Source organism: Triticum aestivum, chromosome 5D, assembly GCF_018294505.1.
Source record: "Triticum aestivum cultivar Chinese Spring chromosome 5D, IWGSC CS RefSeq v2.1, whole genome shotgun sequence".
Lineage (NCBI taxonomy): Eukaryota > Viridiplantae > Streptophyta > Magnoliopsida > Poales > Poaceae > Triticum > Triticum aestivum.
In genome coordinates, this window is record NC_057808.1 from 244,102,340 (window position 1) to 244,130,117 (window position 27,778).

The following is a 27,778-nucleotide window of genomic DNA, read 5'->3' on the forward strand; positions in this document are numbered from 1 at the left end:
CAGTCCATGAACCGACATGGACATTTTGATACCCTATCGGTCCATGAACCGGTTCAGGCGTTCGCTTTCATGCAAATTGAAGGCAAACAGGGGGGTTTGCGAGCGTTTGGACCACCGCCACACACGTGTCCAACAACCTGGTCCCACCAGAAAACACTCTCGACTGAAAACCCTCTCGCGCAAAGCGATTGCCGCACGCTCATACCGGTCAGCGCCGCTCCACAATGGACGTGACTTTGCAACATTGATATCGGTCGGAGCGACGCACCGAACGACGCTTCAATGCAGGCACACGCGGCCGGGAAGCCTACTTTGACTGTTGTGCCGCATTGAAGCTGGCTTCCAATCCCTTCACCGGGCCACCGCGCCTTTTTTAGTCGTGTTTCGGCATTGTCCACATTGCATCGCTTCAAACTCCTCTCCGCGCTAAGCCTCTCGTCATCTCTGAACACCTCCTCTCCCCATCCACTATGCCCAAGTCGTGGTTCTTCGCGCGGGCATGTGGCTCTAGCTCCGCACCATCGTCCAAATCTTGGCGGCGGGCAGGCAGCTCCAGCTCCGCACCATCGTTCAGATCTTGGCACCGCCACCGTCGTTCTCCAGGGCCCTTGAGCTCTTCTCCGACCAGGAGATCGTCATCTCCTCCGATGAGGAGAACCAAGCGTCGTTGCAGCAGTCGCGCCTCCTCTTGGAGGCCACAACCACATACGAGAAGAGTTCTTGCGGCAGATAGAGCTGACCACCTGATCAGCTCAAAGTTAATTTCCATAAAAGTGAGATTTTAACTGTGTGGGGAGGGGGGGATTGTCGGTGTCAAAACCGGCGGATCTCGGGTAGGGGGTCCCGAACTGTGCGTCTAAGGCTAATGGTAACAGGAGGCGGGGGACACAATGTTTACCCAGGTTCGGGCCCTCTCGATGGAGGCAATATCCTACTTCCTGCTTGATTGATCTTGATGATATGAGTATTACAAGAGTTGATCTACCACGAGATCGGAGAGATAAACCCTAGAAGCTAGCCTATGGTATGATTGTTGTTGTTTGTCCTACGGACTAAACCCTCCGGTTTATATAGACACCGGAGGGGGCTAGGGTTACACAGAGTCGGTTACAGAGAAGGAGATCTACATATCCGAATTGCCAAGCTTGCCTTCCACGCCAAGGAGAGCCCCATCCGGACACGGGACGAAGTCTTCAATCTTGTATCTTCATAGTCCAACAGTCCGGCCAAAGTATATAGTCCGACAGTCCGGGTACCCCCTAATCCAGGACTCCCTCAGTAGCCCCTGAACCAGGCTTCAATGACGATGAGTCCGGCGCGCAGATTGTCTTCGGCATTGCAAGGCGGGTTCCTTCTCCGAATACTCCATAGAAGATTTTGAACACAAGGATCGTGTCCGGCTCTGCAAAACAATTTCCACATACCACCGTAGAGAGAATAATATTCCACAAATCTAATCTGCTGACAACTTTTCATAGCATGACATCACGTCGTGGCCCGGTCATTATTCGAACCGTTTTTCTCAACCAACAACTGCACATATTGCGAGGCGGTTTCATTGGCACGTCTTGTCGAAGCAGAGATCGTGTCCCCTTATTACGGGATTCTCATCAATACAGGTGTGGGTAACCCAACCGCGCCATTAACGCGGCGCTTGGGGAATGAGCGAGTCAAGCGGGGAGACACAGGATGCCTGCCGCCTTTATAAGGAGATAAGGATTCCCCCTTTTCACCCACGCCTTCTTCTTCCCCTGCTCATCCATTCTCTCTCTCGCTCGAGCTCCAGCGCCCAAGCATTCATCTTCTCCGCCCACAAAGGCCCTCCGAAAATGTCTAGATCCGGAGCAGGAGGCAAGTGGATGGCCTCTACCGTCCGGGAGAAGGATATCAAAAAGCTTCGGGAGGCCGGATATCAGGCCAAGAAAATTAGCCACCGCCTTCCAACGGCGGGACAGATCGTCCCTACTCCGGAACCCCACGAGAGGGTTGTATTCCTCCCTCATTTCATCCGCGGGCTAGGATTTCCCCTCCACCCATTTGTTCGCGGCATTATGTATTATTACGGGATCGATTTTCATGATCTATCCCCCAATTCCGTCCTCAACATCTCGACATTCATCGTCGTGTGTGAGGCCTTTCTCCGCATCTCACCACACTTCGGCTTATGGCTGAAGATTTTTAATGTGAAGCCCAAGGTAGTGAGCGGTGATCACGCCGAGTGCGGAGGCGCCGTGGTGAGCAAGATGCCCAACGTCACATGGCCAACAGGTACTTTTTATGATTCTGTCAAAGAATGGCAGCAGCAGTGGTTTTACATCACTGAGCCGCGCGGCACGGAATGGGCCGCCGCTCCCGAATTCTGATCCGGAGCTCCCCTGCGGCTTACGTCCTGGCCCAAGAAGGGTCTGACTGGTCTTTGCCCGACGAACTGTCGGTGCTCCAAACGCGCGTCAAGGATATGGAAGACAAGAGTATCCAACTTGTCGATGTAGTCCAGGTGATGTTAGTTCGCCGGATCCTTCCTTGCCAACGCAGGTCTTGCAGTCTATGGGAATTCGACCCGGCCAAGCACCAGACCCTGCGAGAGCTCTTCGGCTCCTTGCACGAGGACATCTGGAAGGTGCTTTTCAAGTCCGGCAAATCGTGGCCGGACTCCGCCGAGGACCGCGGGTACCAACTATCCCGCCCCGCAAGTCCGGTAAGTCATTGTATGTTGACAATTCATAAGTGTTATTCGCATAACTCGAGGGAAATGCTTGATGAGTTTTCCACCACTCTCCCAGGGCTGGACGAAGAAGGCGGGGCGGATCTACTGTCCGTCCACGCTGCTAGAAGAACCGGCCGGCCCACTTCTGAGCAAGATGCTGGTCCCGGCGCCTTACAAGGCACCGAAGAAGAAGGCCGAAAAGGAGGCCAAAAGGACCAGGGGCGGCCTTTGTCGCCGCGATACTTCGGACGCAATACCCGAAGACTCCGATGCCCGCTCTTCCCCCAAAGAGGTCGAGGAAGAGGAGGAAGACCAATCCCCAGTGAGGGGAAAAAAGAAAAGGACGGCCTCCACATCTATGGAGGCCGAGTCGCCTAAGAAGGGAAAAACTCCCTTTGCGGAGGAGTCCACCGCCGCTGCCGACAGCAGCCCGGAGTGGGATCCCAGGGACCAGCCCCTGGTGAACTTGTGAGTATATACAATCTGAACGTGTTTGTGCATCCAGACTTACCATGGCATAATGCTTTAATCTGAGCCATGCTTTTTACAGTCCGGCGCGGTCCCGCACCGAACAATCCTCATCGGAGGATTTACTGAGTTCGGACGCTATGGACAGCGGGACACCCCCGAAGGCCCCTTCCCCAAAACAAGCGAACGACATCGAGGTGTCGCCCCAAAGGGACCCAGGCCAAGGAGGGGGGAGAAGACGATAAAGGCGGCGCCAGGGGGTCCAGCTTCAAGGGCCGGACACACGGGAGAAGAAGCTCCCATGGATGTCGATGGCGGGGGCTATCTTGAATTCGGCCCCTAGCCGGACACAATCCCAGAGACCAATACGGCTCCAGAATCAGGAAGGCAACCCCCGCCGGCTGGAGGGGGTGCGCTTGTTCCGCCGGCAACTTCTGTCCAACCAGAAGTGACGAATACTTTATTGGCGGCGCTAAAGAGCACCTCCATCGTTGAAGAACACCGTGCCCTTATGGGTACTGTGATTGAGAAGATTCAGTCCGCTGAGCGTGGACTGAATGAAGCCTGCATCAGCCTTATAACGGGCTTTGAGGTATGTAGTAAAATTATAAGAAAATATCACGGTATAGACAGTAGCCCTTGATGCTCTGTTTGGTGTTCGGAAAGCAAAGCCGAACAGAGGATCAAATAATCAACCGCAGAAGTCTAACAGAATATGTCTATGTGAATAAGCAGGCGTCTGTAGCAACTGCCGCCTCTCAAACTGAGGAAGTCTCCGGACTGAGACATAGTCTGGAGCGGGCCGAAGAAGAACTCGGCCGAGTGAAGAAACAGTTGGAGGATAACCAAGGTATGCAGAAACCTTGTTCGCATTTAGCGCGAATGATTAAGTTTGTATGATGAAAATATTTTTATGATATGCTCTAGGGGCAACGACCGAAATTGAGGCTCTTAAGAAGGCTTTGGCCGAAGCCGTGAAGAAAGCAGCCATAGAGCAGGCTCTTCGCAAAAAACACGAGGCCAGGGTTATTGAAGCTGAGCAAGAGCTTCAAGGGGCCGTGAAGAAATGCGAGACCTTGGAGCAGAGTTTATCAAGGAAAGAATCCGAACTCTCCCAAGCTCACCAAGCCGCAAGTGATGCCCGGGGGGAAGCCTAGGGCGCCTTGAAGGAAATTCAGGAGGCGAGGAAGATTGCGACTGGTAAGGCTTTGTCTATGCATAGCGTGTATGTGAAAGGAGGAAATCACATTTACTAATTTGAATTCGGATTTCTCCAGGGGTATTTGCGGAGCTGCCATGCAGCATATCTGATGCCGCCCAATTCTACCGAGTCGAAGAAAGGAGCACTGCGGAGAAGCTCTTCTGGTCGCAGTATCTGGCGCCGAATTATCCGGTGCCATTTGACGATCAGCTGAAACAACTGATCGAACTGCATAAGGCGGCCGAACTAGCCATGAAGGATTTAATTATCCGGCTATGGCCCGCCGAGCCGATTCCAAGCAGCTACTTCGGGCTCGTTAAGCGGCTTGTGAGTGCCTGCCCTCGACTTGATGTCATCAAGCGGTCGGTCTGTATTGAAGGTGCGCGAATGGCCTTCGCCCGCGCAAAGGTGCACTAGGGGAAGATGGATGCTGAAAAGCTGATGGCCGAGGGACCGCCGGAGGGTAAGGAGCACCGCAAGCCCGAATTATATTATGATAGTGTGCTGAAAGGGTCCTGCCTTGCGGCGGAGCAATGCACTAAGGACATTATATTTCCATGAATACAGTCATGTTGTCCTTTGTAGTGTTGAACAAGGTCATTTCTATTATTTATTGCCTGTTGTTTGAAAAAAAATTCCTCCTGCGCGACTGTTTTATATATTAATCCTGAAAGTTGGCCAGTCGTCGGCTTCTACCCCCACGTAGGAAGTACGGAAGTGTTCGGGATAAACCTGAGCACTCTTTATCCCAGTTTTGGGTCCTTGAAGGAGGTGTTCAGCACAACGAACCAGGCAATCGGACTATAAGGCTTTATCACTCTCACTTAGCCATAGGAGTTTGACAAAAAGAAAGGTAGGCATAACCCCTGGTGTTCGGAAGACCGCACGAGGGGCTCTATGAGCGCCTGATCAGAAGAGAGGCGATCCATCGCACGCTGCATTAGTTATCGCATAATGCGGAAGAAATCCTTAAAGATTTTATAACCTCTTGAACAACGACCAGCTCTCGCCGCATCATGACAGTCAGTTTTCGGCTTTCTCTACTGAGGTGCTCGTCCGAAAGAACCGGGACACAATCGCAGTAGTTCTCCCTGCGCTACCTTAGCCGATATAGCGGAACGTAAGGCACCAAAACAAGGAAGCCGGGCAAACCCAACTATTGACCCAAGACATGATTCGGAGCTGATGCATATAATGCTATAAGTTCGGGGTGCCGAACGACCGTGAAGGTGTTAGGACTTTATTGCCGTATTATGGGTACAAGGAAGCCCCTGGCATATTAAGGCGTATCGCGATATGCGGATGCCATTTGACAAAGAGTGTCGATAAAAAACAACAGCAGATAAGCGTCATATAAAGCCACATGCTGGAAAATAACACGTCTATGCGTATAAGTATAGGTAATGTGATAAAAAATAAATATGACTTCGGAACCTGCTGAGACTAGGCAGGAGGAGGCTGTGCGCGGATCTGTAGTATGGTCGGATGATGATCAAGGGGCATCTCTAAGGATTCCCTTACGCATTCGAGCTGTGTCCATGTCGCCGGTCCTGGCCTACGCAAAGGTTGACCTGCAAAGAAAGTGTAGAAAAGATATTTATGTGCCATGGGGCGGTTAATCCGCATTGTGTAGCCTTTCCTGGACGTGCCTTCGTTTACTGCCGGAGTGTTTTAATTGAGCTCCGGGCAAGCCGGGCTATCCTGCCGCAGAGTAGTTCGGTCTTCCTTGACGGTGTCCGGGAGCTTGGCTGTTGACTCGAGGTTCGATTGAAAGATGCCTTTCATTGCTTCTACTGTCAAGGCGGCGGTACATACTCCGGCATGGAGGTAGAGGTCAGCCTTGCCGTTAACTGTTATGACGCCACGCGGACCGGGCATCTTGAGCTTACGGTAGGCATAGTGTAGCACCGCGTTGAATTGAGCAAACACGGTTCGTCCGAGCAGTGCATGATAATTACTGCGAAAAGGGACGATGTCGAAGGTTAACTCTTCGGTACGGTAATTGTTCGGTGATCCAAATACTACCTTCAGAGTGATGGAGCCTGTACAACGGGCCTCCACACCTGGTATAACACCTTTAAAGGTGGTTTTAGTGGGTTTGATCATCGAATGATCGATACCCATCTTGCGCACTGTGTCCTGATACAGCAGGTTTAGACTGCTGCCTCCGTCCATAAGGACTCGCGTGAGGTGAAATCCGTTAATTATTGGGTCAAGGACTAGTGCGGCTGAATTGGCCTGATTGGCATTGGTCGGACGATCCGTACGGTCGAAAGTGATCGGCCGCAGTGTATATTGTGGGGCGACTGACTTCGTCAAGTCGGCATCCGCAAGGGTGCACATCCGTTCCAGCTTGGGAATGTGGGTGGCGTTTATCATATTCACCGTTTTGATTTGCGGGGGGAATTTCCTTTGCCCTCCCGTGTTCGGTGATCGGGGCTCCTCGTCGTCGTCGTCACTTTGAGACCCCTTCTGCTTGTTGTCGGCACCTGACCTGCCGGCTTGTTTGAAGACCCAGCATTCTCTGTTAGTATGATTGGCTGGTGTTCCTGGGGTGCCATGAATTTGGCATGGACGATCGAGTATGCGGTCCAGACTGGACGGGCCCGAATTGTTCTTTTGGGGTGGCTTTTTCCGCTGACCGGATTTAGAGCCACTGAATCCGGCATTGACTGCCGTGTCTTCGGCGTTATCACCATTTTTGCGACGCTTGTGTTTGTTGCATCGGGGCTTGCCGCTGCTATCCCTGGCCTCTGATGTGCCAGGATTGTTTGCTGTGTTGTTGCTACGAGCCAACCAGCTATCTTCGCCCGCACAAAAGCGGGTCATGAGTGTCGTGAGGGCTGCCATGGACTTCGGCTTTTCTTGGCCGAGATGTCGGGCGAGCCACTCGTCGCGGATATTATGCTTAAAGGCCGCTAGGGCTTCGGCATCCGGACAGTCGACAATTTGGTTCTTTTTAGTTAGGAACCGAGTCCAGAATTTCCTGGCTGACTCTTCGGGCTGTTGGGTTATGTGACTTAAGTCATCAGCATCTGGTGGTCGCACATACGTGCCCTGGAAGTTATCCAGGAATGCGTCTGCCAGGTTCTCCCAACTTCCAATGGAATTTGCCGGCAAACTATTCAGCCAATGCCGAGCCGGTCCCTTGAGTTTTAGTAGGAGGTACTTGATGGCGTGTAGATCATCCCCGCGGGCCATGTGAATGTGGAGAAAGAAATCTTCTATCAATACCGCGGGGTCCGTAGTCCCATCATATGATTCGATGTTCACGGGCTTAAACCCTTCAGGGAACTCATGGTCCATTACTTCGTCAGTGAAGCATAGGGGGTGTGCGGCGCCTCTATGCCGGGCTATATCACGACGCAGTTCGAGTGAGTCTGGTCGGTTGTATTCGGCCCAGCCGGATTTATATTTACTGTATCCGGCGTGGTGATCATCGACACGCGTTGGGGCGCGCCCCCGTGATCCGTAGATCGATCTTGACTGTCCTGCTTTGTTTTCCAATTTGTCTCGCAGGTCATGTGTGGAGCCCCGGGCCTTCGTGTTTTTACTTATTTGGCGGCGGGGTGCGGTCTGGACTTCGAGCTGATACGACTTGTCCCGGCCACGTGGTGGCCGATCAGCCGCATCTTGCGCTGGTATTGTGGGCTCTAGTGCCTCCTCCTCGAATTGAGGTAACAACTTGCGCTTTTGGGTAACTTTTGATTGGGCGCTCGAGTCCATATTCCTCGGCTGCCAGGACCTCAGTCCAACTATCAACTAGCAGATCTTGATCAGCTTGAAGCTGATGCTGCTTTTTCTTCAGGCTTTTTGCAGTGGCTATAAGCCGGCGCTTGAAGCGCTCCTGCTCGACGGGATCCTCAGGCACGGTGAATTCGTCGTCGCCGAGGCTCACCTCGTCGCCGGAGAGGGGCATGTAATTGTCGTCCTCCAAGTCTCCATCCGTTGCCTGTTCATCGGGGCTAGTGTGCCCATTCTCCCGTTCGGCCTGCTCGAAGTCTGGCTAGGCGGGATTGTTTTCGTCTTCGGCATTATCCAGAGTGTTATTGTCTCCTGTGCCGGTATCACCATTTTTGCTATGGCGGGGCTTAGAGCGGCGCCTATGACGCTGGTGCTTAGATTGCTTCCCAAGGGGATTATCCTCCATTGCCTCATCGCCATCGCCTTCTTTGGGTGGTGTGTCCACCATATATATATATCATATGAAGAGGTGGCTGTCCAGCGCCCTGTGGGCGGTGGTTCCTGTTCTTCTCCTGCATCGTCGTCCATACCGTCGATGTCTTCAGAGTCGAAATCAAGCGTGTCGGTTAAGTCGTCGACAGTGGCTATTAAGTGGGTGGTGGGTGGGTAACAAATTTCTTCGTCGTCCGCTCCCCACTCAAGCCAGACATAGTTCGGCCCAGCATCTCCTGACAGGGAGAGAGATTTTAATGAATTTAGCACGTCACCCAATGGTGAGTGCTGAAAGATATCCGCGGAGGTAAACTCCATGATCGGTGCCCAATCAGATTCTATAGGCATGGATGCACGCGGTTCGGAGCCTATGGCCGGAGACAAGTCCGAGGGTCCGATGATGCAGACCTCATTAGAGGCGAAGTTTGTGTTCGGCTCTACCGCCGATGAGTGTGCGGCCTCCGTGGCGGGGTCCATCCACCCATCCTCGGACGGCACGATCTGCTCCGGATTAGGAGCCAGGGCAACCGCTGGTGTGATTTCCCGAACGCCGTCCAATGGCAGATCTAAGTCATGCTCCTCGTGACTGTTCGGCACACCCGTCATGGGCTCGAATCTGTCGAAGATCAAGTCTCCGCGGATGTCGGCGGTGTAGTTTAGGCTTCCAAACCTGACCTGATGGCCAGGGGTGTAGCTATCAATCTTCTCCAGATGGCCAAGCGAGTTGGCCCGTAGTACGAAACCGCCGAATACGAAGATCTGTCCGGGGAGGAAACCCTCACCCTGGATCGCATCGTTGCTGATGATTGAAGGAGCCATCAAGCCTTATCGTGACGACACAGTGGAACTCTCAATGAAAGCACCAATGTCGGTGTCAAAACCGGCGGATCCCGGGTAGGGGGTCCCGAACTGTGCGTCTAAGGCTAATGGTAACAGGAGGCGGGGGACACAATGTTTACCCAGGTTCGGGCCCTCTCGATGGAGGTAATACCCTACTTCCTACTTGATTGATCTTGATGATATGAGTATTACAAGAGTTGATATACCACGAGATCGGGGAGGCTAAACCCTAGAAGCTAGCCTATGGTATGATTATTGTTGTTTGTCCTACGGACTAAACCCTTCGGTTTATATAGACACCGGAGGGGGCTAGGGTTACACAGAGTCGGCTACAGAGAAGGAGATCTACATATCCGAATTGCCAAGCTTGCCTTCCACGCCAAGGAGAGCCCCATTCGGACACGGGACGAAGTCTTCAATCTTGTATCTTCATAGTCCAACAGTCCGGCCAAAGTATATAGTCCGGCAGTCCGAGTACCCCCTAATCCAGGACTCCCTCAGGGATGCCCAGATTACTAGGGCTTATGCTGACCTCTTCAATTGTGACATAGGTCAATTCCCTCTTAAGTATTTGGGTATGCCGGTTAGCTTCATAGCTCTTAGAAACTCTGACTGGGAATTCATTGTCGACAAATACCTTCTTAGGTTTGATGCATGGGTTGGTAATGCTGCCTCTATGGGAGGGAGACATACCATGTTAGACTCGGTAGTCACACAACTATCGCTCTACCACATGTCTATGTGGCTGATGAACAAAACCTTCGTGGAAAGGTTAGATAAGCATAGGAGGAGATTCTTCTGGCAGGGGTGCAACAAGAAACAAAGATACCACCTGATCAGATGGAATAGAATTTGTAGATCTAAAGATAAGGGTGGACTGGGAGTTAAAGATTTACGCAAATAGAATATTAGCCTTATGCTTAAGTGGTGGTGGAAATTAGACACCCAGAATGGGATCTGGCAAGATATTGTCAGGGCTAGATATTTGCGTGATCAAAATGTTGCGATTGTGAGGCCTCATTTTTCTGACTCACCCTGCTGGAAAAATCTGCTGAAGATTAAGAACTTGTATATGATAGGCAGGAAAATCCAAGTGGGGGCCGGCAATCTGACCAGGCTTTGGAAAGATTCTATCAATGGGCTAGCCCCTTTTCATGAACAATTCCCTCGTCTGTTTGACATCTGTGTCGATCAGAATTGCACTCTGGATAAACTGGGGTCTGTAGTTTGTTCCAACTTCTTTCGTAGAAGATTGGACGCTGATCTTATGGAACAATGGGCTAATCTTCGTGATCAGGTCCGCGGCATGCGCCTGTCAGACACCCCTGACTCCGTGTACTGGGGCCTGAACAAAATGGGCAAGTATACTACTAAGTCTATGTATAAGTGGCGGACAAACCCCTTAGTGGATGCAACTATAGATGGATTTGGAATGCTAAGATTCCGCTTAAAATCCAGATCTTCCTCTGGCAACTTTCGCAAGATGCTGTTCTGACGAGGCATGTGATGCGGCAACGCAAATGGCCGGGGAACCCGATGTGTTCCTTCTGCCAGCAAGTTGAAACCTCTCAGCATTTGTTCTTTGACTGTCCTGTTGCCAGGGTTGTGTGGCGATCTATTGGGCTGACACTTGGGACTGACCTTTGTCCTAGAAACCAATGGCAATTCTTTGTGTGGTGCTACTCCTTCCTACCTGGATATGAGTCGTTCTATACTGTGGCCTTGGGTGCGGTCACCTGGTCTATCTGGCTGGCACGAAACAGTGCTACTTTTGAGAAGAAGATGATCAAAACTCCTTTCGAGATTGTTTTTACGGTGGTTTCCTTTTTACTCTATTGGGCAGGTCTTCAGGGCGGAGACGACGTCAAGCAACTTCGAGCAGGGGCGGAGATGATTCGCAACGAGACTCTGATGATGATGAAGGCCTGTGATGCGACTATCAAGATCGGAGATCCGAGCTGATCGTCTCAAGTACCATGTCCTACTGTCTCCTTTTGTCTTGTTCGTCGATAGTGCTGGTTGTATGGCTTAAAACTTCCCGGATAACTTGTCATCTCTAGACTTGTTGCTTTTGGCTGCCTTTTGTAATAGGGCTCGTTGTATGGTGCTACTAGGTTTCCGCCCCACGGCACTCGTTTCGATGGCGGGCGAGTGCGGTGGTTTTCCTGATAGTGCGTCGAACTCGCTCTCCCCTTTTTCATGTTCTTAGTCTCTCGCTCTGTTCTCCAAACTGATGTATTTCCGATCCAAGTAATGGAAAGGGGGTTAGCCCGGTTCGAAAAAAAGATAGAGCTGTTGACGGAGTGGTCTCTCCGGGAACATGGTCCAGCGCCGCCACCGCAAGCACGCATGGGCGAGCCACCCTCACTGCCATCGCAAGCACGCATAGGCGAGCCACCCTCACTACCACATGAAGCAAGAGCCAGCGTCGCCACATCTCACATGTGTTAAATATATTGTTGAATTCATATTTATAAATGTAGTTTCCAATGATACGCCCCAATGATATTGTTTTTAGGAGCGTGCTACGCGTTCACCGACTGATCTTTTTAAAAGATCAGCCGGGTCACGAGCCGTCAGATTTACCGCATCAAACGGCCGAGCACGCCCAACCATTGCAACACAGGTCTTGTTGTATTATTTCTGCAACAGTTGTTTTGTTGCATTTTTTTGCAACCGAGGTTTTGTTGTAGAAAAATTTCAGAAGAGAAGTTTTGTTGCAAAACGTACAACAGTCGTAGACCATTACAACAGTACATATGTTTTAGAAACATAGCTCCTGTTGCAGAAGCTCATTTGACAAAGGATGGTCCGCGGGCTCTCACTTAGACATGTGTAATGCAGGGGAAGTGGCGGACACGGCCGCTACGATCCGCCGGATGATGAAAAGAGTTTCCCTTGTTTTTACTACGTATAACCTACATTTTATCAAACCTATATTTATATTAAAAAGCCATGGTCAAAATATGACCCAAAATACAAGGACTAGTAAACCCGAACGTTGGTAATAGGTCCAATCTGATGGATCTGACATGGTGAACACACCCGGGCGCATCCAGACATTCCCAAATCCGCCCCATATATTGGTTAGGTTTAAGGGGTGCCAAACAGCCCAAATGTCTGGGCTGGCTATGGAGCATCCGGCAGGGTGGCAATTTTATGACCTGGTAGTGAGTGAAAGTTTGGGGAGGGTTTGAGGGATCCGGTTGTAATGCTCTAAGCACCATCACCATCAATAAAGACAGCCGATATACAAAACATTCCCAATGCAAAAAGACAAAAGGAGCACAAACAAACCAAGAAAGTGCTATGCAGTAGGGAGGTATCAGAAGCCCGTCATCTCTAAAGAGTACAGATATATATTGCCGAAATCAGAAATAGGTCTCGGGGAGCAAAACGCCACACGAGTGTCCAGCAGATAGTTAATGGGAGCGGAGTATCAGTGGGTATGTGCAACACCAGCCGCTGCTCCAGCACTGCATTATCAAATTGGAAAACGATTTGTGAGCAAAGCTGTTTTTTATCATATACTCCCTCCGTAAACTAATATAAGAGTGTTTAGAATACTAAACTAGTGATCTAAATAATCTTATATTAGTTTACAGAGGGAGTACTTGAAAAGCTTCAGGGACCTCCATCTTACCACAGAAAGCAGCGGTCCTTGCTTGAATTTGTTGTGGAAGGCGAACGCGAGCGCCTTCACGCCCTCTCCAGGTCCTCTGATGAATCCACTAGACGTGTGCACAGGAATTTCATCAGACCATGTGTGTCATCAGGATTCATGACACAATCATCATAATCGAGATAATGGGCATAAACAGGAAGATTGCGAACTTACACCAGCGAAACTGACACAAGCGGAGATCTTCTCACGTCATAGACAGCAACAAGTCCCTGATATGTTTCATTACCATCTTTGAATGACAATGCCAGACGCTCTCCTGAAGCATCCCATGCTAATTTCTCTATGCCTCGACTGGATGATGAAGCAGTTAAAAGCATAAATTAGTGCATGGAAGCCAGCCACAACCAGGTTGTATTTCTGGGTTGCTACAGTTCGACCTTACAAAGATATAAAGCGTATATGTATATGTATATGAATGACCTCCAAGCTAGATAAGATGAAAGCAAATTGAATTCACAAAACTTGTTACTTCAGAAATAAAATCAACAACGCAACCACAAATGTGGTTACTTTGAAATATCACCAGCTAAAATTAGCATTCAAGACAGCAGTAAAATATGTTGCAAGTCAAGAGTAGAATGGTAGTGCCGCTTTTGTTACCTAACAATCAGAGAGGAAATTTCTGGAAGCTCCACTGGTAGGAGATGGGCATCTGAAGTTAAAAAACACATCATAACTGATCAGGATTAAGGAAATGTAAAAAATAGCATAGCTTGAACTGAAAGAATGCAGTAATGTCTATATACCTAAAGATGGTGGCTTTGATGAGAAGTGAACTGAACCTAGTGTGGTTGAGTTAGAAAAGGATAACAATGCAACACGACCTTCTGGGTCCCAGTTTGCTCCCTGATATTAAGCATACAAGAATCAATAAACATCATGCCTCCAAAAAAACAGTAGCACCACAATCAATCCACTATACTGTTTTAAAGGTCTGTAAGCGACACCGGATATATGGCTGTAAGTCAGATTAAGAGTTATGCAAAGCCAATACTAACAATGTTCAAACTGAACAAACAGAGGCAACGCTAATTGCTGAAGAAAAATAACTATTATATTACCTTAAAAAATTCAAATTACTTTCAGCGATCTAAAACACATTAATAAGAAAATGTAACAAACCTCAAGAAACAAATGGTGCAAAGTTGTCATACAATCATGCTAAACATATTAGCATTCAAAATAATTTCATATATACCATTACGAAGTCAGGAATAAGTTAATTTTTTCACAATCACGCTAAGCACGTTAGATTTCATGGACTCAGGAGAATAATGTTATATACATACAGACCCCAGATAACCTACGGAGTTATAAGCATAATATACTGTAGCATGCAATAAGTTGCTTGTTGATTTCACAACTTAGGAATTATGCTTAGGTTTAAAATACTACAATAGCATTATACTTAGGAATTTGACTGTCCAGTCTTCAAACTTTAGTTATTTATAAGACTGTATATATACCACTTACAGTTACATATCCATTGGATGAAGACCAGGGTTCTGACGTCCATGTGTTGGTTTCCCATAAGTGAAAAGTTCCATCGCTAACACAAAAAATTGAATTATATCATTCATAAAAATAAATAGTAATGAAAGATAGGAACAAAATATATAGTCATACAATTTAGCAGTCAAAAAGTAATCTCCACTAGGTGACCACCGCACCAATGATATGCTACTCAATCCGCGTCGTATAGGAGTTCCCAACCCTGCAACAAAACAAATATGTATATACATTAATATACAGATCTGTAAAAGACAGGATTGGATGTCTGAATTCAGAAGAAACGGATATACCTTGAGAAACATCCCAAATCGTGAATGACTGGCCATTACAAGAGGCCGAGGCCAAGTATGTGGAGATATGTCAAGGGAAATTATCTAAAACCATCAACAGTTTGTAAATTCAAGTAACAAGTAGTGTAAATCTTTCTGTTTGCAGGGTGCATCATAAATATTAATCTAGAATTTACATATTGTTCTTTGCTGCCCAATCTGGAAAAATGGAATTTTCACATGTTGCCTGCAGTTCTTTTGATGTTTTCTTAGTTTTCAAATAAGAGAGATAAAATCAATGGTAACCTTCAATAGATGCCATTCTAAAAACTAATAAAGGATATCTTCCATCAGGTTTCCAGCAAAGTGCACTAACTAGCTCAGGAGAAGAACCACGAAGAACATCCACCAGAATCCAATGACCACTAGAACCTCTAGGGAAGGCGCCAAAGGAAGAAGAGGTGACACCAGATTTCACGGATGCAACATTGCCAGGATATGATGCTGACCAGAGGCATATACCTCCCCTGAAAAGAAAATTGCCAACCCAGTCAAAAAGTATATTATTATGAAATGACCAATAATGTGGAGGCATTTTAATACTGTTCCATTATTAGGTGATACTAATGCATACTACTACGTACTTGCAGCCAACTGCAATCATCTTCCCGCTATTTGGCCTCCATTCAATAGCTTTAACTTCCTTTTGATGTTCACTTGTTAGAATGCACGATTCTTTACCATCTGTTTAGAAAATCAGCAGTTATTATGGACTTCAACTAAGTGAATAAACATATTAGTTCATTAAAAACTGAAACAGGCACTCACGAAGTTATGCACCTCAAAAACCAGGAATGATATCCATTTATTGATACAAGAAAGTAGGCAAATCTCACCTGAATCCTCAAAGTCATGGACCGTAACCTGGTCTTTCCCAGATACAAATGCTAAACAGTGTTTGTGTGGATTCCAGCTTACTTTCTGGGTATCAAATTCTTCTAGCAGTTTTGGCTGGTAAACGAAATGTCCTTTGTCAGTATGATTGTCATGAATTTAAATAACCATAATGAGAAACTATACAGCAACTCCAGAATATTCTAAAAGAGCAACTTGAGGATTTAATTTGAGATAACCGACTAAAGCCAAGAAATAGAGCAAGTATGTTAGAAAAGCGGGAAAATCATGCACAGAGAGAGACATAGTAAGCATAAAACATGTCATGAAATAACATGGTAAGTTTTCCAAGCTGTATTGAGCGGTGCAGTTGTAATGTAAACATATCTTGATGAACTCAACACTCTTACTAAGGATAAGTGTGCTGGTGTGTGCTGTGATTATTTTATGATCAAGCTGCGGAAAATTAGCCACTAAAATAGGGAAAAGCTGTTGGGCAAACGGAATTATCTTAATCCACCGCAATACCAGACGGTACCTTTTGGAACTTGTAGAACAGATTATGCAAGCTCAGTAGTGAGACACAGGCGAGGGAGCAACTCGCATGCAGCCGAGTTACATAGATACCGACGTAGTTTTCAGTAGCTATACGCATTGGCAGTTGATGAGTATAAAATCCCACACAACCCTTTCTTCTCATACAGACATATGGTTACTTCTCGAGATAACATACTATGACGATATGGTATACTGGCAGAATCTTTTGACCATATCAATCACAACCAGACAAAGAAATGCAGGGTTTTCTTTCGGAACATGAGGTTTTTTCTTTGGACAAGACACATTACTGAGCAACGGTAATAAAACACAACTGAATGCAAGAAATTCAGAAAACTCACATTGCAAGAAGGGAAGAGCATTTGCTTGAAGGACTCGGCTATGGTGGACACCAAACTTGTCATGGGGACACTCTCAGCGAGCTCAGCTTCGTCTGGAGCAGGAGCCTCGTGCTTCGCTAGGAAATCATCCGGCTGAAAAGGAATTGGGCTGAAGACCATCCCCTGAAATATACACATTGCGAGTTAAATTAGTGAGCTAAAACTCTAAATCCTCCGCAGAAAGATGAAAGCTGATAGTTGAGGTGAAGATGAACTGACGAGGACATCCCCGTAGGCCTCCTTGGCACGATCCTCCGACAGGGAGTCCGCCACGACTGCGAGCCAATGCCAAATGCGCAATCGATTAGTGGTGTGTGTGGTTGTTTGGGGGGGGGGGGGGGGGGGGGGGGAGGAGCTGGAAGCTGGTTGTGGGGGTACGTACCGAGGTCGCGGTTGACCTCGCAGACGGTGACGCCGCCCGGCGGGGGGAAGCTCGGCATCGTCGCGGCCGGCGAGAGGGCGGCGGGCTCCCTTGCCTAGGGTTGGGGCCTTGGGGGCGCTCGCCTTCCCAATCCGAAATGGGGTCCAAGATTCAATCAGTAAGCAGACGACAGGAGGACGCGGCGGGGCGGAGAGCGGCGCGGCGAGTGGCCGGGAGCGAGGCGGCCGGTGGTGGCTGTGGCGGGGAGGAGGGGAGGAGAAGACCTGCTTGACTGAGAATTGATAAACCCTTGGGGCCGTCGCGTAAGAAGCACGGGCGGTGCGGATACGGCTTCCACCTCGATCCAACGGCTGAGAGGCGTCGCGCGCGCCTCCTCCTGCGTTTAGAGTTCGGGAAAGAAACGTCCCTTTGCTTCTTCATTCATACCCCTCCCGCCGGTCAAGCACCGTCGCCGTGCGCCTGCGGCGGCGCGTCGCGTTCGTCCTTACCAGATACAGGAATTCCCCTGAACACCGAGACATGGCCGCTCTCTTCCTCCGCCTCTCTCACGCAGGAGCGCGGTACAGGGGACAGGGGTGGATGGAGTTCGTTTCGGCCATCCTGCACGCGTCCTGCTCGATGTATTGACTACGAGGGTTAAGGTCCCTCTCTTTCTTTCTCTCATTTTTCTTGGAACGTCTTTTGTCATGAGTTAGACTAATAGGCACCATATGATCACGTGCCACAAAACATCACAGAAGATTATCATTGGGAAAGAAGATCCAACTTCTTCCTTCGTGTCGCAGTATATAAAATAGCCAAATATAAGTGTCTATAGGTCAAACATGAACTTTATTCCGAGAGCGTTGCTTCATTGTACTTCTAGCTTCATCAACCGAATGGAGCATCTGAACTATCAATTTCATAGCTGATGATTTGCTTTTATTCTCCTCCGATCTTATAAGCATGACATAAACTAACATGATCAACATTCTTATTCTTGTGCGGGCAGTCGAATTGTATGCCACCGTATGCCTCTAACTAATTTATCGTACTCTCTAGATTGTGTGCGTTGGGTATCGTTTGCATGACAAACTTAATTGAACCCTCGCTAGCTTGTTAGGTGCTTATTTAGAAACTCGTTTTATTAGTTCAGCTGCAGAAAAGTTGTTTTTACCGAATATTGGTAAACCAAATCGAGCCCTCTATTGGGCATATTGGACCCCCAACGTGGTATTAGTCAACTGCCTCCATTCCTGGAAGCTGCAGATTCTATTATGTGGGCTAGAGCGTGGGCGTCAGTTCCCTGAAAGTGACCATCCAGGCCTGATGCATGGTCAGTTCCTTTGAATGTTCAAATGCAGATAAGTCAAAGTCACCATCAAAGCATCAATCAGCCAGCTGTAATGGATACGCGGGAACCCGCCTTTATTGGTGATTTTGACGCTGGCATAGTGTTTTGATTATCTGGTCAAATGTGTCACTCTCTACCAGGGCTAGCTCCGGTGGGTGCAAGTCTGACTTGGACTGCCTGTGAGGCTGTGAGGCAAAGGCACTGGCATGATTACAGCCCTGAAACTTTTAGTGTTTAAGGAGTTGAAACCCTGTAGCAGCATGAATTTCACTTTGGATTGATATTTTCCTTTTAGGATTGAGACAGAAACTCACCTTAAATAGACGGGTGGTACTTGTTCAGGCCGTCAGTTGGGGCTCCTACCTCTGCAACCATGGTTCCTGCTCTTCCAACACACATTGCCACTGTCTCCCTTCTCTCCTTTTTCACGTTAGTCTCGAGCGCTGCGAATCGAGACATACTGCGACCGGGAACCTCCCTCGCCGTTGAAGCCTACCAAAGTGAAATCCTGCAATCACCGGATGGCAGCTTCTCCTGTGGCTTCTACGGCGTCTACGGCAACGCCTTCACCTTCTCAATATGGTACTCCAAGGCAGCCAACAAGACCGTCGTCTGGAGTGCGAACCGCGACCGCCCCGTCCACTCCAGGAGGTCAGCCCTGACCTTGCACAAGGATGGCAACATGGTCCTCACAGATTACGATGACGCGGTTGTGTGGCAAGCTGATGATGATGGAAACTCCCACAGAAATGTTCAGCATGTTCAGCTGCTGGACACTGGGAATCTCGTAATGAAGAACACCAGTGGTACGATAATATGGCAAAGTTTCGATTCACCGACAGACACGCTCCTACCAGCCCAGTGCATCACGGCTGCGACAAAGTTGGTCCCAACAACCCAGTCGCGTGCTCCTGGTAACTACATCTTCCGTTTCAATGATATATCAGTGCTGTCACTTATATATGATGTTCCCGAGGTTTCGGATATATACTGGCCAAACCCTGATAACAGTGTGTACGAAAATAACAGAAGCCGGTATAACAGTACTAGATTGGCAATTCTAGACAATAATGGGATCCTTGCATCTAGTGATTTTGCTGATGGAGTGCTACCTAAGGCCTCTGATGCAGCGCCAGGGATTAGGAGAAGGCTAACTCTTGACCCTGATGGTAATCTCCGGCTGTACAGCCTGAACGACTCAGATGGGGTGTGGTCAGTTTCAATGGTAGCAATCTCCCAACCTTGTACTATCCATGGTATATGCGGTCAGAATGGAATCTGTCATTACTCGCCTGAACCAACGTGTTCATGCCCACCGGGTTATGTGATGACCAACCCGGGTAACTGGACCCAAGGCTGCACGGCTAGTTTCAACATACCATGTCATGATCAGGAACCTATGAAGTTTGTGAAACTCCCGCACACGGATTTCTGGGGATCTGATCAGAAGCGCCTTCTGGGAGTTTCCTTTGAGACTTGTAGGAACAGTTGCATCAGTGACTGCACCTGCAAAGGCTTTCAATACCAGCAAGGTGCAGGGTCATGCTACCCGAAAGCTCTTCTTTTCAATGGAAAGAGCTGTGCGACACCCAGCGTGTGAACAATATATCTCAAACTTCCTGCCAGGTTGAATGTTTCAGATACACCTATTCCTCAGTCCAATGTATTGGATCCTGCGCCTCCTCGTCTCGACTGCAATCAGATGAGCAGAGGAATCAGATATCCATTTCCAGATTTGCACAAAACTGGAGATGAAGAATTAAATTGGTTGTACTTCTACAGTTTCATAGTTGCAATTTTTGTTTTTGAGGCTTCTTTCATAACATTCGCATGGTTCTTTGTCTTGAGAAGAGAGATGAGGCCATCAGAAATGTGGGCTGCTGAGGAAGGTTACAGGGTGATGACTAGCCATTTTCGAAGATACAGTTACAGAGAGCTTGTTGAGGCAACAAGAAAGTTCAGAGTTGAGCTAGGAAGGGGAAGCTCAGGCACTGTGTATAAAGGTGTCCTAGAAGATGAAAGGCCAGTGGCTGTGAAGAAGCTGGAAAATGTAAGTCGAGGCAAGGAAGAGTTTCAAGCTGAGCTGAGCGTAATTGGGAGGATCTACCACATGAATTTGGCCAGAATATGGGGGTTTTGCTCAGAAGGGTCACACAGGCTGTTGGTTTGTGAGTACGTGGAGAATGGATCCCTGGCAAACATTTTGTTCAAGGACCAAAAAACTGTCGTGCTGGACTGGAAGCAAAGGTTTAATATCGCATTGGGTGTCGCGAAAGGATTGGCCTATCTTCACCATGAGTGCTTAGAATGGGTCATCCATTGTGATGTGAAACCTGAGAATATATTGTTGGACACAAACTTTGAGCCTAAGATCACTGACTTTGGGTTGGCAAAGTTGCTAAACAGAGGCGGAGCCACACAGAACATGTCACAGGTGCGAGGAACGATAGGTTACATAGCTCCTGAGTGGGTTTCAAGCCTCCCAATCACGGCGAAAGTCGATGTTTATAGTTACGGAGTTGTTTTGCTTGAGCTTTTATCTGGGACAAGAGTTTCAGAGCTGGCCGTAGGTTCAGGTGCAGAGGTGCATAGCATGCTGCAGAAGCTTGTCAGGGTGCTTGCTGATAAACTGGGAGGACATAAAGAATCATCGATTAATGAATTTGTTGACCCTGAATTGGGTGGACGATTCAGCTATGTCCAAGCAAGAACAATGCTCAAGTTGGCTGTTTCCTGCTTGCAGGAAGATAGAAACAAGAGGCCAACCATGGAATCTGTAGTCCAGACTCTCCTGCCGTTTGACGAAGCTAGTAGTTAGTGCTTGGACTACCATTTTTTGTGGAATGTATGAATAAGGTGAAGAAGGGTACTTGATTGCAAGGTCAAGGATGTATAATAGTTGCCAGTTGCCACTGTGATGCATTTAAACATTGGATAGATTGGGTCCAGCCGTCGAGGTCACAGCGGTGAAATTTCCATGTTTTTCGTGCTAATTTCGAGTTTGCAGATATCATGTTAATACAAAAGTTTGACATAGTTTTGGAACAATGTCCTTGCTAAAAGATACTACTTGTGATGTTTATGCTTCTTTCTATTTACTCTGTTCCCATCTTTCCTGGTGATGCCTGATTTTCAATATAGTTTAATGTGTACCATATAACTTTGCGTTAGTTTTGGTGCCCCCCATGTATCCACATATTTACTTTCAGTCCTAAAGGAGTCCTCTTTTAGATGAACTCCTAGAAGTCATTGAGGTACAAGATGCTGAAGGTTGTCAACAGAATATAGTGTGCGGAGAATACTGACATTGATCAGCATCCCAGTATGGCTGGAGTTTGCCACAAATACTCTTGCCATACACTAGCAAAATACCTGTGTGTTGCTACGGGTAAAAAGTAAGAAATGCCTAAGTGCACCGTGGTTCAGGCACACTAAAATTCCAATATAGTTTGAAGTTTAAGTTACACTTCATCGCCAATCAAAATTAGTACTCCCTCCGTTCGTAAATATTAGCCTTTTTAGAGATTCCAATATAGACTACATACGGAGCAAAATGAGTGAATCTACACCCTAAAATAAGTCTATATACATCCGTATGTAGTTTGCATTGAAATCTCTAAAAGGGCTTATATTTAGAAACGGAGGGAGTACATTACATGAGGGTCCATCAGACAATCTCAAAGGAAACGTAATCTGGCTGAACCAATGACATAACATACAGATAAAGTTGCAACATGGTCACACATAAGCAACAAGAACATAGTCACACTACAAATTCATATTCATACAATCACTCCATCAATTCATGAAGATCGGGCACCCAAGCGTATCATCAGCGGATCCACAAGAAAAGTTACACATAGTATAGATGACGTGATAGATAACCAAGGGTATAGATATACACATGTTGAACTGCTTGACAGCAAACTAATACCAGCAGATCAGTATATGCCTTTTCCAGAATGTTTATACAACATTGTACATCAAAGAAATATGTTCCTGCAAAGCTAAAAGGAACCAACAAAAAAATTACTCCCTCCGTTCCTAAATATAAGTCTTTGTAGAGATTCCACTATGGACTACATACGGAGCAAAATGAATGAATCTACACTCTGAAATGCATCTGTATACATCCGTATGTGGTTCAAGGTGGAATCTCTACAGACTTATATTTAGGAACGGAGGGAGTACCTTGCGTGCATAGCTTGCTTTGGCTTTTTTGTGGTCTAAAAAGAGAAATGAGTATGTCACAAAAATGATGTCACTGTATGCACATGACACAGTATGATGAACAGATGCCCCTCTTTTACTCCAAGTAGCAAGTGTACTCACGAGGAGATAAAATTTCCTTACTTTCTCTCAGAAGGTACATATTTTTTAAGGAAAGGCACATGACTACTTTTCTGAAGCAATCTGGTGAACACATGGTAGAAAACATTGTACGTTACTATTTTCAGCTTGCTGAGACAAGAAACATTTCCATGGAAAAGACTCATGACAACCTCTTGACACTGATAGATCACCCATCAGGTTGCATGTACGTTCTTCTTCTTTAGGTATATGCACTAAGATTTTGCTTTCAGTGAGGTCCAGAAGCACTAAGATTTCCTCCAAACTTTTTTGCAGGCACCACAAACAGAAAGAGATGCTCACTCTGAACCTAGCATACATGCTTGCAAGCGAAGTCTCGCCGTCAGAGATCAAAGCTTAAAGCCTTGGCATGATCCAGAAAAATACTCAATGCTGCATCTTATCTTTTCTCCATTTGACTTTGCTTTGAAGCAATTCAATGGCATGCCCAAATTGAGACTACAAATACATGCATCCTATCCTCCATCCTGCAACCAACTGACCGCCAACACTTCCATTCCAGGCATCAACCATGGCTTCTCCTCGGCATCTGCTGAAGCTTTCGGGTGCTCTTCTCCTCCTCTGTGTCGGCGTGTGTGTCGCTCGCAACAGTGACTTCTCCATTGTCGGCTACTCGGAGGAGGACCTGTCGTCCATCGACAGACTCGTCGAGCTGTTTGAGAAGTGGCTGGCCAAGCACCAGAAGGCGTACGCGAGCTTCGAGGAGAAGCTGCACAAGTTTGAGGTGTTCAAGGACAACCTGAAGCACATCGACAAGATCAACCGGGAAGTGACCAGCTACTGGCTCGGCCTCAACGAGTTTGCCGACCTCACCAATGACGAGTTCAAGGCCGCCTACCTCGGCCTCAATGCTGCTCCGGCTCGTCGGGGCAGCAGCCGGAGCTTCAGGTACGAGGACGTGAGCGCGAGCGACCTGCCCAAGTCTGTGGACTGGAGGAAGAAGGGCGCGGTGACGGAGGTGAAGAACCAGGGGCAGTGCGGCAGCTGCTGGGCCTTCTCGACGGTGGCGGCAGTGGAAGGGATCAACGCCATTGTGACAGGCAACCTGACCGCGCTGTCGGAGCAGGAGCTCATCGACTGCAGCGTCGATGGCAACAGCGGCTGCAATGGCGGCTTGATGGACTACGCCTTCTCCTACATCGCATCCAGTGGCGGGCTGCACACCGAGGAGGCGTACCCCTACCTCATGGAGGAAGGCAGCTGCGGCGACGGTAAGAAGGCAGAGTCCGAGGCGGTGACGATCAGCGGCTTCGAGGACGTGCCCGCTAATGACGAGCAGGCACTGATCAAGGCTCTCGCCCACCAGCCCGTCTCTGTCGCCATCGAGGCCTCCGGCAGGCACTTCCAGTTCTACAGCGGGGTAAGCATATCATCTTTCTTTTTCTTTCGAAAATGGGAGTACCCCGGCCTCTGCATCAGACATGCACACAGCCATCCAACGTGTCACTCTTTCTAGCAACGGAAAACACCATCCAACGTGTCACTGCCATGTGGCCACACCACATGTCGTCACCTCACGTTGGATTTCAGTCTTTGAAAAGAAGTTGGGATATGAAACCATTTCCTTTCTTGGTCGTTGCAGGGAGTTTTCGATGGTCGGGGTAAGCATATCATCTTTCTTTTTCTTTCGAAAATGGGAGTACCCCGGCCTCTGCATCAGACATGCACACAGCCATCCAACGTGTCACTCTTTCTAGCAACGGAAAACACCATCCAACGTGTCACTGCCATGTGGCCACACCACATGTCGTCACCTCACGTTGGATTTCAGTCTTTGAAAAGAAGTTGGGATATGAAACCATTTCCTTTCTTGGTCGTTGCAGGGAGTTTTCGATGGTCCTTGCGGCGCGCAGCTAGATCACGGCGTGGCGGCAGTGGGATACGGGTCGGACAAGGGGAAGGGCCACGACTACATCATCGTGAGGAACTCGTGGGGTGCGGAGTGGGGCGAGAAGGGTTATATCAGGATGAAGAGGGGCACCAGCAACGGCGAGGGCCTCTGCGGCATCAACAAGATGGCCTCCTACCCAACCAAGGACAAGTAATGTTCCAGCCTCAAATGCTGCATCCACAGGATTGAAGATTTGAACCATCCTTGAGAGTCCTTGTTCCTGATCTTTGCATTTCCCTGCATTTCTTTCACGTTTTTTTTTCTTTCTCAATGGTTCCTTTCGTTAAAATGGACCAACATGGACTGAAATAATAAAATTTATTTCCAAGTTTCTATTGAGATTGCCGAGTTTGTCTTGTCCTTCCAAACATGTTGTGAGTATGTCCGAAACTTCAGACGTAAGTGTCAGTGTGAGCACTGAACTGAAACCGAAGTCATTTTGTAACATGTTTTTTTTAAAGGACACTGGGACCAATTGTCTAATGTTCTCGAACATAAATAAGGTGGTCTAGAAACTTCGGTTGGAATATTGCAACAACAGCATGTCGGTCCATACCTACCGTACTGTTCTATCTGCACTCACAGTTAAATTAAGCATAAATATCGGTCTCCGGCTGTGCACTGAACTGAAACCCCAACTCATTGTTCAACGATACTATTTCCTCCTGCACTGTGGCTTGCATGTATCGTCGTGTGGTCCAACATGTCGGCGATTTGTTTTTCTTCGAAAAGGAATATCGGCGATTGGGTAGGTGCTAATGCTATGGCAAGTGGAGACCAACCCCCACACCTCGCACTGATCCTCCCAACAACTCTGTATGCACCCACAAATTACAACAAAGATGTACTCCCTCCATTCCACAATGTAGTGCTTTCTCTACCCCGTGCTTCAACTTTGACCGTAAATTTAACTATCAAGACCGATTGCGGCGGGAGCAAAAGTTATATCAGTGAATTCGTATTCGAAAGAAGTTTTTAATTATGTAACTTTTTCTCCCGCCGCAGTCGGTCTCGTTCGTTAAATTTATGGTCAAAGTTCGACCTCGGAAAGCGCGGGCGCACTATATTTTGGAATGAAGGGAGTATGTATGATCAATCGTCCACTTTATCATTTGACCATGAGTCCATGAGAAATCCGTTTCTGAATACAACTAAAACAATTAGTCAATGAAGATTTCCCATCTTCCTCTTGGAAAACTTTGTTTTTGCCGCTCTAGCTTTTGAGAACTTCGATTATGCCACTCTAGAATTTGACGTTTTATTTTTGTCACTCTTAGCTTTTGATAATAGTCACAATTGTCATTCCGTGGCAAAACAAAATTTTCCAAGTGACAACTATGATACATTGTCAAAAGCTAAGAGTGATAAAAGTGAAATTAAACAAACATTATTGCTTTTGCCACGGAATAGCATTTGTGATGCATTGTCAAAATTTAAAAGTGGCAAAAGTGAGATGTCAAATTATAGAGTGGCATAAGTAAAGTGGGCAAAAACTAGAGTGCCAAAAACAAAGTTTCCCCCCTCCTCTCCTACGAGGCCAAAACAGACGGCCTTCAAAATTATAGCAGAAATGAAACTTCTTAGGTATTTCCAGTGTTAAAAAAAACAATTTTAAAGCAACTACAAATCCATTAGAATAAGATCAAAGGCAGTAAATTAAATCATCAATGGTTTGACACCGTGTAAGCCACCATAGAATCATGAAGAATTCGGTATCCACTACTATAGGCGCAAACAACACTAACCCCTCATCACTGAACGGTCAGCGTGCATCGGTCAAAGACGAGGCTCGTCATTGACCGGCCATGAAATTTGCATCGGTGATAAGTCAGTGAAGCCTTGATTGGATAGTTAATCACGGATGGGCTAATATATAGACAATAAGTGATAAGTCAAGGTGTCAACCATGGCATTTCACTGAAAGTTGACCTACTAGTAGAAAAAAGGCCTAATGTGAAACACATTAGTCCCGGTTTGTAACTGAACCGCACTAATGTGACCATTAATGCCGGTTCCAATGGCTAGGCGGGCGACACTCATTAGTACCGGTTTGTGGCGAACCTTTAGTACCGGTTCATGCCACGAACCGGTACTAAAGAGGTGGTGGCAGGCTGTTGTCAGGCTGGGGCCCCACCAACACCTTTAGTACCGGTTCATGCCACAAACTGGTAATATAGTGTTTTAGTTGATCCTTTTTGCAGCGTTTTTTAGTTCCACCTCGCCAAGCGAGAGGGACTCGCAGCGGTTTATAAGTCCTGAGTGCAGAGACGAGGAACGATGATGAAGGAGAGGCGCAATGCTCACCTGCACGTTGCTTAACTTCAGGCCTTGAGGAAATGGTGTAGACTGCACAAAGTTATGTGTCCTTTTTCAAGGCCTGAACGTGCAGGTGAGCATTGCGCCTCTCCTTCATATTTTTTAAACTTATTACAACTCCATAGCATGTGCTAAAAAGTTGAGAGGGTTACTGCAAAAACTGGATGTACTTCGTGTACAAACTGGACAATCTCTATCGAAGTATCAGGGTTTCGGACGAAAACTCATCTGTTACAAAGGCATTTCATTTTTTAAACTTATTACAACTCTAGACTTTTTGTGCGTTCAGTATGCACCATTCAAAGTTGGACTTCTCACGGCGACCCCCACTAGTGCACGTGTCACTCTTTTTCTCTGCTCCATCTCACCTACACTGGTCTATAATTTTGTGCGTTCATTATGCACCATTCAAAGCCACGTCATCAACTTTCAACCCTTTCTGCTTTTATTTGTTATTTTACATGCATTTAATGATTTATTTTGAGCTAAATGACCCTGAAATTGAAAAGCACTACAAATGAACTCTGAAAAGGTTGAAACTTGGCATGGTATCATCATTTCACCCACATAGCATGTGCTAAAAAGTTGGAGGATTACGGCAAAAACTGGATGCACTTCGTGTACAAACTGGACAATCTCTTTCGAAGTATCATGGTTTCGAACAAAAACTCATATGTTACAAAGGCATTTAATTTTTTTAAACTTATTACAATTCCAGACTTTTTGTGCGTTCGGTATGCACCATTCGAAGCCACGTCATCAACTTTCAACCCTTTCTGACATCATTTGTTATTT

At 47.3% G+C, this 27,778-nt stretch overlaps 2 protein-coding genes and 1 pseudogene across 2 annotated transcripts; 2 read left to right on the plus strand and 1 right to left on the minus strand.

Annotated features, from left to right (window-relative positions):
- Positions 1–12,598: 12,598 nt before the first annotated feature.
- On the minus strand, positions 12,599–17,382 carry LOC123120441 (aladin). Its single transcript, XM_044540437.1, has 14 exons — positions 17,073–17,382; positions 16,910–16,965; positions 16,652–16,813; positions 15,755–15,869; positions 15,503–15,602; positions 15,203–15,385; positions 14,880–14,938; positions 14,704–14,791; positions 14,551–14,626; positions 13,824–13,923; positions 13,678–13,729; positions 13,231–13,368; positions 13,036–13,123; positions 12,599–12,868 (listed from the first exon to the last, which is right to left on the minus strand). Exons 1-14 carry the CDS (start codon positions 17,128–17,130, stop codon positions 12,815–12,817), a joined length of 1,329 nt encoding a protein of 442 aa, XP_044396372.1. The 5' UTR covers positions 17,131–17,382; the 3' UTR covers positions 12,599–12,814.
- A 132-nt stretch (positions 17,383–17,514) lies between these two features.
- LOC123120442 (cysteine protease XCP1) lies at positions 17,515–25,006 on the plus strand. The gene is made up of 3 exons (XM_044540438.1): positions 17,515–17,713; positions 23,032–24,136; positions 24,600–25,006. The coding sequence occupies exons 2-3, from the start codon at positions 23,288–23,290 to the stop codon at positions 24,819–24,821; spliced, it is 1,071 nt and encodes a 356-aa protein (XP_044396373.1). The 5' UTR covers positions 17,515–17,713; positions 23,032–23,287; the 3' UTR covers positions 24,822–25,006.
- Positions 17,720–22,125, plus strand: LOC123120440 (putative receptor protein kinase ZmPK1; annotated as a pseudogene).
- Positions 25,007–27,778: the final 2,772 nt, after the last annotated feature.